The 12,688-nt window shown below is 35.6% G+C and overlaps 1 protein-coding gene across 9 annotated transcripts in view; it reads right to left on the minus strand.

Moving 5' to 3' along the window:
* Window positions 1-10,855, minus strand: part of LOC121299101 (transcription factor COE3-like) — a 161,706-nt gene extending 150,851 nt beyond the window's left edge. For 3 of the 9 annotated variants that reach the window (XM_041230331.1, XM_041227857.1, XM_041228716.1), the window contains exon 1: window positions 10,122-10,702. In XM_041230331.1, the coding sequence (XP_041086265.1) occupies window positions 10,122-10,255 (134 nt within the window). In that variant the 5' untranslated portion in view covers window positions 10,256-10,702. Of the gene's footprint in view, window positions 1-10,121; window positions 10,704-10,723 lie in introns of those variants that run through there. The other 6 variants (XM_041233628.1, XM_041231975.1, XM_041231187.1 and 3 more) reach the window with 4 other exon arrangements.
* Between the last annotated feature and the right edge of the window lie 1,833 nt (window positions 10,856-12,688).

A 12,688-nucleotide genomic window follows, 5' to 3' on the forward strand; every position in this document is an offset into this window, starting at 1 on the left:
TGTAAAGCCACATAACATTCAATCATTTCTATGATGTAAGAGAAAATACTTCTGTGTAGTGATAAAACTTCAGATAGGTCTCAAAAACCAGCAGCCGCTGCTGTTTTTCTGCTTCTGAGTTTCTGAAATCTGAGTTTCTGTCAAATCCCAATCGCTTACCAATTAAATATTTTTAAAAAATACAATGCAAGAGTATCTTGTAAAGAGACCACACTTATGTTTTACATATACACAGCAAACTCTTACTACTTTTTAATTTTAACAATATATTAATTTTTAGATCTCTAGCCACTGATTTTAGTATTAGGAGAGGCAATAAAAAGGTGAAAGCTCTCATCAAAAGCACTGAAAAGGTGTTTTTATTTTAGAAAGTGTTGTGTTACTACAAAATATTCAATTCATAAATTACGATTCTGGCATAAAACAATTATAATTATAACACCAGTGCCACTAGCATTCAATGTATGAATTATTCATTACATGTTTAAACTGTAAATCCTTTAACATGTATGTACACATACATATGTGCACAATCTATAATTTGTTGAGATTAATTATTGCTGCATATATTTTCACATCAGAAGACTCCTCTTTATTCCACACATATTTTATTGGCCCTTAGTAAAACTAACACCAATTAAAGACTAAGAACCAGAAATGCATACACACCACATCTGTTTTGTTTTCTTCTGCAAACTCATTTGAAATACTCCATTCTCATTCAGCCAGGAAACAGGAGAGTATTACATTTTTAAAAAAAGAAGTCAAGTTGAAAACGCAAACAGTTTAATGCTTTACAGACCTCTCAGCCACTCAGCGCTCTGTAATATCATTACAGGATGGATGTATTCCTATTTCAATCAAACAGTCGTGATTTCAAATTAAACATTTATCCACTGCCTCCTTACCAGACACTTAAGCCCCTAAAAGCCTCTATTAAAAAATAAAAACATTTAAAAGGTCGGCCTAAAAGGCTCTCTTCTCCTGTTTGTTTAACCCTTGCACCTAAATCAATCAAAAACCCATAGCAACCAGCATACAGTAAACAGGACCAATCAGAAACAGTGGTGTTTACTGCTATGTGTTCTTAAATTACAGAAACAATAGTGTTCACTTTTTGTATACGTCCCGGCACCGGACCACAAAATGATTAATAAATTACATAAGTTCAGTATTACGGTTGTTATTAATGAATGTATATAATTTAACAGTAAGATCATTATTATTATACAAGTTAAACTGACCTAGAACTGCAGTGGCTGTGTTTCCACAATGGTCAGTTGTATCAGTGTCCTCAATGCCTATCTTTACAGTAAGATACAACCACTTCACAATAACCGTCAGCTTTTCCCAAAACTCTCGAGACAACCCAGTGTCTACAGATTTGTTTTCAAGTACAGTATCTTTTAAAATGCATAATGTAACCTTACCAGACTACTCTCACGCTCAGGAGCGTAAGGAATCCTGATTGTCAACCATGTTCCACACACACTGGTCTTGATTTTCAAATAAATATGAGTTAACTAAAGCCCTTCCTTTACTTCAATAAAATGACTTAACTAACATCACTTAGATACTTCACGTTGAAAGTAAAATTTGAACATAACCGAATGAGAACATTTGCTAAACCTATTCTAAAGAGTTACTCTGTTTACACGCTTTTTATAATTTTTTTTATAGGTTTTTTCTTTGTTTTTGTTAAGTAAGCACACTGCTGAATAAAATTAAACTGATATTAATTATCATGCTACCTTAGTGGCTAATAATAAAAACCCATTTAACCCGTAAACTGAGCAACAATAAAAAAGAGAATTCCCCATAATACAAAATAAAATAAAGTCCATTATACTTTCATTACAGAACCCAAAGGTTGGAGGAAGTTGTACAGTAACAAATACAAATTGACTACAGAAATATACATGAATGTAATACTTGTGTGTGTGTGTTCATGTGAGGATAGCTGGTTGTTTATGTAAGCTGGTTTCTTCCAATAAAGAAAGCTGTGCGGTGAAGTGTTACCACTGCGGACAGAAACACAGCAGGTGTGAAGTACGGCTTCAATTAAAATCAGTGCAGGTTTAAGATGAAGTAGTTATGTAATTGCTTTTTAATTACATTTGTTTTCTTTTTGTGGGCTAGAATAACAAGCCTAATGTGTACCCTTACCCCTCTTTTTAGTTAAAACTATTAGTCCATACGGTCTCACATACATACACACACACACACACACACACAATTTGTATTCCTGTATTTGTGGGGGCTTCTCATTGACTCGCACTATATTTTTATTTACTATGTCTAACTCCACACAGAGTGAAAGCTGACAACAAACTAAATATTTTGGCACTTTTTTTTTTTTAAGGCATATTTAGTTCTTAAAAAGGTATTTTACAAAGTTGGGACATTTTCTCAAATTTTTTCCGCACATTGATAGTAATACCTTCCCACACACACACATATTTTAAACGGCTCAAATAGCAGAACTGGTATATTTGGCTGCTTGGTTTTTAGCAAAACCTCTCAATGTGGATTGACAAAACACAGTCCTTAACTAACCCTCAGGGAAATGGAACTAATGACGACTGCATTACCATATTCTACCTCTCACAAAGTTCAGTGCCAGGACTTTACTTAGTACTTGAGTTCTGCATAAATCTGTCAAGATTCAAAAACAGGGCAGTAAACCTGGACAGGTTGTCATTTTGGAATAAAAATTACAGCCGTTTGTGGCTTTTCTTAACACTCTAATGAGGCAGGGGAGAAATGAAGCGGTTTGTACTTACTCGTACTGTGCTTAGCAATCAATATTTATTGATAACTTGGGTGTGCAGAATCGGTTTATGTGTCGACACTGTGCGCTCTCTTTTTATGAATAAAGGGGAAATTAAAAAACAAAGAAGACGCTACAATATATATGAACATATAAGTCATTGTAATCATCTAAATATTTCCCATGATTTGATCACTTTACCAAAACTTAACTCCTTTATTTACTTCTGGACTTGTGCATTGCTGATGTGCCACATTAGTGGATTTTAAACACATTGGAATCAAAGCAGACTAATGCAAACCAGTTCAAACCTGAACCAAGCTTGGTGTGATACTCTATAGAGATGGACCATGCTTTACTGTTGCGGTCGGCTCTGGAGAAACCACTTTGCCAAAAATGGTTGGAGACTACTGTATGTGGATAGGGTTTGATTAGAACAATCTATATATCTGTGTATTTATTAATATTTTTCAGTACTGAAAATGAAAATTAATTCTTGTGCTACAAAAATAAGAGTTATTTATTGCAGAGCTCATGATTTTAATTGAGTTTGATAGATAACTTATTTATCACCCTATTCCCTAACTATAATGGTGGCACGTATTCAAAGCATTTAGCCTTTAATTCACTCCTATTTTTTTAAAAGGTGAAAAACACCTTTAAAAAACATGTGCATTATAATGTGCTTTAAACTATAGTCTCAAATCACATTGTTTGGGCTAAATTAAAAACTGAAGTAAATGGTTGGAATATATGCCCCAATATGTTTGCGACTAATTAAATGGGAAACACAATCATAACTGACTACAGCCTTCAAAGGTTTAAGCTTGTATTCAGTTTAAATAGAGGCATAGAGGTAATAAAACTTAATCAATGCAAAATTAGGCCAGCTAAAATGCATTAACCCTATGTGACACGCCAGGATCCCAGACAGGACAAATGATCAAAAACCACTGAAACCCAGCTGAACCGTTTCAAGGTTATTTTCAACTAGTGTGTCCAACAGACCGGACAAAAGCATGAATTAATAGCACACACCTAAAGAAGAATACGCCATCTGGGAAAACATATAATCCAATAGCAATATTTGGCTATTTCAGAAAACTGTGATTACATGACTTTTTATCTATCACTATTAAACAATAGTGCTGAATTTAGAAATACTAAATACGTCTTTTTTTTCATGGCTTTTCAAAAACAAATACTTTGATGAAAATGTTCTAGAAAATACAGGAATTGTTGTTATTATTATTATGTGTATATTTAGCAGACGCCTTTATCCAAGACGACTTACAGAGACTAGGGTGTGTGAACTGTGCATCAGCTGCAGAGTCACTTACAACAACGTCTCACCCGAAAGATGGAGCACAAGGAGTTAAGAGTCTTGCTCAAGGTCCCACAGTGGGTCAGTGAGTGAGCTGGGAACATCCTGGTTACAAGCCCCTTTCTTTAACCACAGGACCATGCAGCCTCCTGTTATGTGCTCTTAAACAAGATATTAACAAAAACACTTGGCCTGTTAATAAGGAATATTGCATTGTACCAAGTTTAGAGATGTAATATGTTTGATTGTTGAATACTATTTTGTAATATGCTAATGTCATTCATTCAGTGTGTGAACATGAGTACAACAATACACGTCTATGCTGTTTTTATTTTTTATTTTGTAAGCTGTTGATTACAGACTTTTCAGTTCTTGTGTTTGTAAAAATAGATCACAGACTGCAACAATGTTGTTTTCGACTTCCTCTGATAAGCATAAGCAAGAAAACAAAACTGACAATAAATTAGCACTTTGCACACATCAAACACATATTTAATTTCAATTTTCGTTCCCCTTTTTTTTTTTGCAAACTCAAAACCTAATATTTAAACTCCTCAACGCCTTGAAACAGCCACACCTGTCTTTTATAGCATCACAAATCAAGCACCCACTGTGCACCACAGCCTTGCAAACATTTATAGATATAATTAGTAGCCTGCAGCTGAAGCCATTAGCTGGTCACCTGTATGGGTCTAATAGGGCTATAAATGATATATTTCTTGCACAGTCACTCGCTAATTAATTGCACATTTTTCTGCTACAATAAAGCACTTGTTTCACAATGCCATTTCCCTTTTCCAATCCTTAACCAAATGAGTATATGCTTAAGCACTTAACTATGTAATAGTAAAAAAAATGCTTAATACAATTCTAATTCTAACAGTCTGTTATATGATTACAGATTATTAAACAGCCTGCATTTAGCAGTCCCGCAAGCCTGAAATCATCACAAGTGCATTTGGGTCATTCCAAATGTTAAGATGTTTTCTTCTTATATATATATATATATATATATATATATATATATATATATATATATATATATATATATATATATATATATATATAAAAATTAGATATTTTATTTAACATCATGTAATCAAAGAAACTAGAAAATGATATTGCAAAAGTCTGCCAAAAGCCATAATAGCAGCATCATATTTCATGTTAGATTGCCAATTTTTTTTTGCATGATTTTTGCATTTTGCTAACAATTGTCATGACATGGTGTTTAATGTAGGGTAAAACTATGTCAGAAACTATGATTTGATTAACCTATATATACCCCATCAGGATAAACCAAGGTTACATTTTATTAGAGCATTTTACAGCACTGAGGAATCTGCTTGCATCGCTTCGATTTCCCAGATAACCACACAATACAGTGATAATAACTAGACCCTTTATCCGATTATAGGCGATTATGAGACACATTTAACATACTTACTTCAAAACAAAGAAACAGCAAAGTGCAAGACTGCACTGCTAAAAAAACAGGAAGACATGTTTGTTTAAAAAGGAAGCAGTCGATCTCACTGGATTTACAGCTGCTTTTTCTTCAGGTGATGCTTGCTAATATGATAGGAAAGGAGTTGTGTGTTAATAATAATGCGTTTAATGGGGTCTATAGGGTTTGCAGGGTATTTTTACATAAGCAGCTAAGACTAAAGCCAGTCCCCATGTGGCTAATTTGATTCGGAGGCCCCCTCTACCCCATGCAGTGAATGTAATAATAAAGAAAAAACAAGATGAACTCTGAATAAAGACAGATTTGCCTAAACTGGTCTGTGTCTTGCAACTTTTAAGGACTGCACACTGCTCTTTAGAAGGCTCATTTTACATGAAATAAAGCGACAATGACTGCTTTGCAATAATGTATTCCACCGATCATGCAAGGTCCTTCGCACACACAATATACATGTGCACTTTGCAGCTGGATAAAAGATGGCACACAAAAATCCAACAGTCCATTGCCTTCCTTTGTACCAAAACCAGTGTAGAAAAATATACAGCAGTACATGTCATAATGAATGCATACAATGGGGCCTTCTAATAACTCTATCAACAGCTGAATAAATCACACGACAGGCTTAGGAGGCATTCTTAGCATCCACTGATGTTAGAGAGATTATTCAGGTAGGGTAAACATGATTGATAAGATGAGTATATTATTATAGTTGCATTTAATATAATAGCTCTTAAAAGCACACCATACATTAAAAAGTGCCTCTGTACAAAGCTGCTAAAAGCCAGTTTTACTTGATTTCAGCATTAGATCCCTATCTATTGTTGATTATTATTCACACTTAGAGATAATTACGCACACGACAAGCCCTGTTGGGGCTTTTCTACAATAAAGCATCAGCCATTCGGTGTTTCTCTCTGAAATAAAATGTATGGAGTGCTTTTGAATATTGCAACTACAGTACATAAACACAAGACATCACGTGAATTGATCTAAACTGCTGTGAGTCTAAATACAAGTAGAAGCATTTGCCCACTACCACAAATGGTGTTTTACATATATTTCTTTTTGTATACAGACTCCCCTGCAGAGTAAGATGTCTAATCTCCACAGTAAACGGGTCGATTTTAATTACCTAAACAATCTCACTATTTAGATTCGCCATTGCCTCAATCAATTCAACAGCTCTCCATTGCATGTATAAAATATAAAGCAATGAAGTTTTATAATGTATGCATTTCTGTAAATCCTTAGCAAGCTCAGTTTTTGATACAGATGCCATAAAACATGCCATAAAAGAAAAAGAACAAGCGTCAGGGCTATTGCGAGTTTTTGAGCTTAATGTATTTGCACAACATGAGGGTGTTCCCACTTTGGTAATAAGACATTGTATTACTGTATACTGTCAAGTGTTTTAGGTAACTACAGCATTTATGTTGTAATTCTCAAGGACTGTGTAATGGTTCATTTAACTATATACATTTTGGCAGCACACGTGTTATTGTAATATAAACTACAGCATAGACACAAGTGAGTCAGCTTGCATAGTCAAGCATAGTCAAGCATGACATACTGTTATAATGAGTTCCAGGTTTCTTTGTGTTTTATTGTTACTAAAACCATTTCAAATGCCAAAATACTGTAGCTATCTACACTTGTTTGGCTGACCCATACTTTCTAAGGAAACTACCACTGTATAAGGTTCTGACTGTGTCAGATCAATAGTACATTTGTAACAATACTGTGTGGCATTATTCTTTGGAAAGAACAACTAAGAAAAATACAAACAGACATATTTCAGTACAGTCACTTTCAAGTGTGTGCTTTAAAAGATAACTCATATTTAACAACCTCCTAATTTTACTTCAAAGCCTTTACTTTTGGGAAAAGCTCATTCTATTTAGGCTAATTGTACTTTTTAGGGAACCCTTTAGCCAATTATTATTTTTTCTTTAATTCCAATAAATTAGGACTGAATTTGACATTAAGTTTTAATGTATTTTATTTTCAAATGGCTGATAAGCACTCAGGCAAAGGCAATTACTTTTCGTTCTAGAAAAATGTGAAGATAAAATTTATTAAAGACTCTTTCCAAGTTGCTGCCCTATTTTGGACGAATCCGTCTTGTGGGAGATGTTAAACTTAAAAGCCTGTTTCTTTAAGCTATACCCTGCTAGATCACACTGAGAACTGTCTGGCGACAGCATAGACCAACACAGCCCCTAATCAATACATTCTGCTGCGCTTTATAGACAGTGCTAATATCAGGCAACACCAGGGAAGTACTTCAGCCATAATGTCTGCACTGGTACTTATAAGGAAGGTGCAACGCAATTCAGTTAGTTCAGTAGTCAATATAATACATTATTTATATTGAATGTATACACATGAGAAGACTGGAAAAGATTGCCATGACGTATATTTTCGATTTTTTTTTTTTTTGTTTGTTTGTTTTGTTTTGCCGGGAGATTTATGAACATTTTATAATGACATGCGGTCTGGTCTGAAAACATTCTTTTTTTTCATCACTGGTATGTATTAATTTTGTTTGTTTGTTTTTCAGGTCTACAGCATATCAGGCTGATTGCTCGATCGTGGCTCCTGGTGCGTCCACTAAAGATTGGGTTGACTGTGACACCAATTGACCCGTCTTTTAACTCGCACTCTCCACAGAACAAGCAGTGCACCCGATAATCTAACATGACCTGACTACCAGTAGAGGGCATTGCTCAACAGCGGTTAAATGACAATACATTGCCCCCTAATATGAAAAGCATCATCAATATACTGCAGGTTTGCACCTCTTAAGAGTTATCAGCACTGCTAAACTGGGGTGCTGGATTAAAATAAGAAAAATACATTTCTTAACTCAGCCACCAAGTCTAGAATGCTGTTTCGTCTGAGAAGAAAGGTCTTGTATTCTTAAAAGCGTACTACCATAAAGGTGTTTACATATAAACATAATGTCCTATTTTAATTTTGTGTACAGCATTTAAACAACGCGTATTTTGTAATTTGGACTCAGCTTGCTCAAACAGAAGAGGCTGACTGTGTAAAGTTGTATTTTTTATTATTATTACTTATGGTTATTTATTTATTTACAGAATAATTGCATTTGTGTACTGACACTGTTTCCAGTAGGCCTATTTAGAGTTGTCATTAAAGACTCACAGTTTCAGAGCTCCATTTGTTACATTGTGCTGTTCCTAAGATAGCGGACAACAACGAGATAGCTATAACAGTTTGCATAGATTTTTAAAAGGGTATGGAATTGATTTTGTATGAATCAATAGCACACTTCACTGCTTGTGTTTTAGGGTACTTTTTATGCGAATCTGATATTACATGCGTGCTTGGCAAATCCAGACTAACTCTTAAAATGTTGCAGTGTCTTGTATATATTTCGTTAAATTGCGCTTGAAATGCTCAGGATATGCAGTACCTGCGTTTGTTTAATTTATGAAAGTTACACAAGACAAGATTCTACGTACACATGTATTTAAAAGTTTAGACAAATTATGCTTCAAAACAACTTCAAGAAACTAGAATGAAGAGAATGTAAAGGAAAATGCAAGCAGCCTACCAATGTGAGCGGAATAAACCGAGACCCAATTAAATGAATGCGTCCTTCACTACGGACTGTTAATTTCACAAATAAACAATGTTAGGGAGATTTCTTTTTTTTAACGCACTAATACCATTATTGGGATATTTGGATAGTTAATGATTCGTTTTAACCGTTTTAATAAAGCTATGTTGATAAATTAATAAAGAGACTGTTGCTTGTTCGTATTAAAAGATAGTATTGAAAGTTCTTTAAATATTTCACAATTGAACATTTTGCAATTTGCAAAATCATTTTTAATTTACAAAAGGGGGCTTGGAATTAAATAACTGTTTTGTGTTGTTAAATTCAGATAGTAAAGGCATGAGGATATTTACCACGTCATCTTAGTAACGTGAATAGACACGGGCGAAATAGTTGAAACGAGCCCGGAACTCTCGTTTCTAGCACTACATTTGCCATTGAGAATGTGTGTCAATATGTATCCTTCAATCCTAACCCTAGATGTATTTTAAGAATAATTGGGTCACCCCTTTTATAATAAACAGCGCCATACACCAATGGCGCCTCTGGTTCTTCTAAGCATGACACATATAAATAAACTGGTGGTGCGTTTATTATTATTGTATTTTAAATTAACACAAATAAATGCGCATAGCCATTCGGGTTGTCTAAAAAGTAAAACTTCAGAACTGTCCAAAAGAAACTGTATCCAATACCGGTACCAGAACCGGTACCGCTCGTATAATTATAGAATACATTTGGACCTAACTACTGTCATTTAAGACACCATTCCTTGTGACAGGTCTGCCGCATTTAAAAGACCATGATTACTATATAAATCTGGACATGTCTTGTTAGCTTTTAATCTCACACACGACTGAATACAGTAATGCAAGGAGTCCAGAACTAGTGTACATTTCGGAATATGCTCATAATACTCTTGTACCCACCCCGCCTCTCCTTTAAGTACTTATTTATGTATTTATGTATGTACCTTTGGGCTGCAGTGTTTGCGTCCAGTATCCCAGCGCTTTGCATCCAAGACCGGACTGGTGGCATCCCGCTAGCCAGCGGTTCCTCTTTCATGGTCAAAGCTCCCCGAGGGAGGCTGTCCTGAATTGAAAACATCAACACACACAAAAAAAGCCTTGTGGATCTTCTTAACACCAATTTCAACTATATAATCCACCTCCCCACACAAAACAGGGTCACCTAAAATTAACAACGGCAGCAGCGAAAGACAAAATAAAATAATCTTCCCCAAAGTACAGTGACAGAGAGCGAGAGAGCGGCGTTTCTCCAAAGACGGCTTCTGCTATTCCCCTCTGGGTTTTGTTTTTACTTCCCAAACCATGCGCTTGATTCAGTGCACTCAAGATCAAGCTAAGGGAAAAAAGACAGAACAGCTAGATATGAAGCATCAGTCACAGGACGCCGGTATAAACCGAGAGAGGCTGACCTCGCTGTCTTCCAAACAGGAAAGTCACACAACTTGTGTCAGAAGAAGGGGCTTAACAACACACAGTGCACGCACTGTGAAATTAAAAGAGGTATGAAACAGGCGTGCTTCAAGAGGGTGTAAAATGAAATGATTACCAAACATGAAGCAGGGATGGACCTGGAAAAGGAGCGTTCTCCCTCGGGGGTAGGGGGATTGGGTAGATGGAAATCGCCTTCCTTCCCTCCCCGTCTCTATGTGCACCCTCTGTCCCAGAGGATCGCACCTTCTCCAGAGTTCGGGGGCTTACGGCTCCCGGGGGACACACGTGGACTTGAGGAGGGCGGGGATTCGCCATAAAAGGAGCGTCGATTTCAATGTTGAAGACGCCGCTACTCAACCATTGGTGGGAGTCGCGGATTGCGTCATTTTGAAAACCGCCGCACTCACCTCCCAAAACATTAGCTAGGAAGTGTAACAGGGACAGGAAATACTGCGGCTCTATCTCTGCATGGATCACATTCCACGTTTGATTCCAGGGCTGAGCTATAGTGTGCGCCAGCTGAGTGTTTTTAAAGGCACAGTGTATAAAACATTGGTGGTGCGACTAGCGGCAAAATAATCAATTGATAACTTGTATACATGATCATTGCTGCTAAGTGTGTCATCGCACAGGTATTCACATGCAAACTCAATGCTCAGTGTCACATCTGTCAGTTTCGTTAGCAACATCTGCAGCACTAAGGTTTTCTAGATAGGCTTCTACTATTATTATCTAAAAGTACTATACTATTGCTACCAGTTTTTTCCCCCCTGTACAAAGGCAAACATTATCTTGCATTATGTTCCTCGTTTCCTTCCCCCTTCTCTGTAGCCTATATGGCAGGACCGGCTTTTAAAGCACTGTAACGTAAACAGATACTGTCTGTACTCAGATATCTCACAAGGAACATCTGTCATACGGTATCGACAGTGTGTAAAGAAATGTATTCTATAAAAACAAACAAACACACACACACACACACAAACAAAACAGCAACCTCGTTTTAATTAAGCAGTGACAGCGATGCCACATCATAATAATAATAATAATAATAATAATAATAATAATAATAATAATAATTATTATTATTATTATTATTATTATTATTATTATTATTATTATTATTATTATGTTCCAGTCACATGTCTCCACAGCGGATTAATACATTTTTAATGGTCCGTTATGTACTTGTAAAATACATTTCGTTTTTAATTTGAATACTTCTGCGCACACATTCAGTAAAAGCGTGTTTCTTTTCGTCGTTTTTGGTGCTTGCAGGAGGAGAACGGGGCGGGGCCGGGGGGTCGTCAAGCACCCATGTAAACTGTATTGCCTGTAGAGGAAACAATGTTTTAAAATACACGCAACAAAATGTACTTTTTTAAATTTGTATTTGTCATTTCCCCGCTTTCATTACACAGTGACAGTTAGACGTGCAGCCTCTTTGGTGGCAGTGATAAGGAAATGGAAACGATGTCTATTATAGCTTAAACACAAATTATTAGGCCAGTATTCTGACGTGTTTAATTATTTAGAGGGAATCTATTTAACTTTTTACGGTCATTTCGTTTTTTTTTTTTTTTACACAAAATATTATTATTATTATTATTATTATTATTATTATTATTATTATTATTATTATTATTATTATTATTAACAATGTATACGTTTATGCATGGCTGCCACCCTAGAGTTATCCTTTATCATTATAACTACCTTGAAAGGAAGACGACATTTTTCGCCTTTGCCTTGTCCGCACAGGCGAAATCCTTATTTAAATAGCACAACTCCAGTGAAAATTATTAAGGGTTGGTGTAGCTCCATTATCTTGTTACTGCGCATTTAACTTTGCTGAACTTTTAAAGTTGTGTGTTTGTGCAAAATATCGAAAGCGTCGTTTAGAAACAAAAAGCATTTTACAATGATGTTGATATATAGACAATGTTACTATTTACAAGTTCTGAAATGCATGCTACACATTTAAATATATCGTTAAACATATATCGGATTTTTACATTGGCAGGTCTTTGTTGAAAGGTTGCAAGCGATCATTTCTGTGTGTAATTTCATTACGTGCAGG

The sequence above is a fragment of the Polyodon spathula genome, chromosome 1, assembly GCF_017654505.1.
Source record: "Polyodon spathula isolate WHYD16114869_AA chromosome 1, ASM1765450v1, whole genome shotgun sequence".
Lineage (NCBI taxonomy): Eukaryota > Metazoa > Chordata > Actinopteri > Acipenseriformes > Polyodontidae > Polyodon > Polyodon spathula.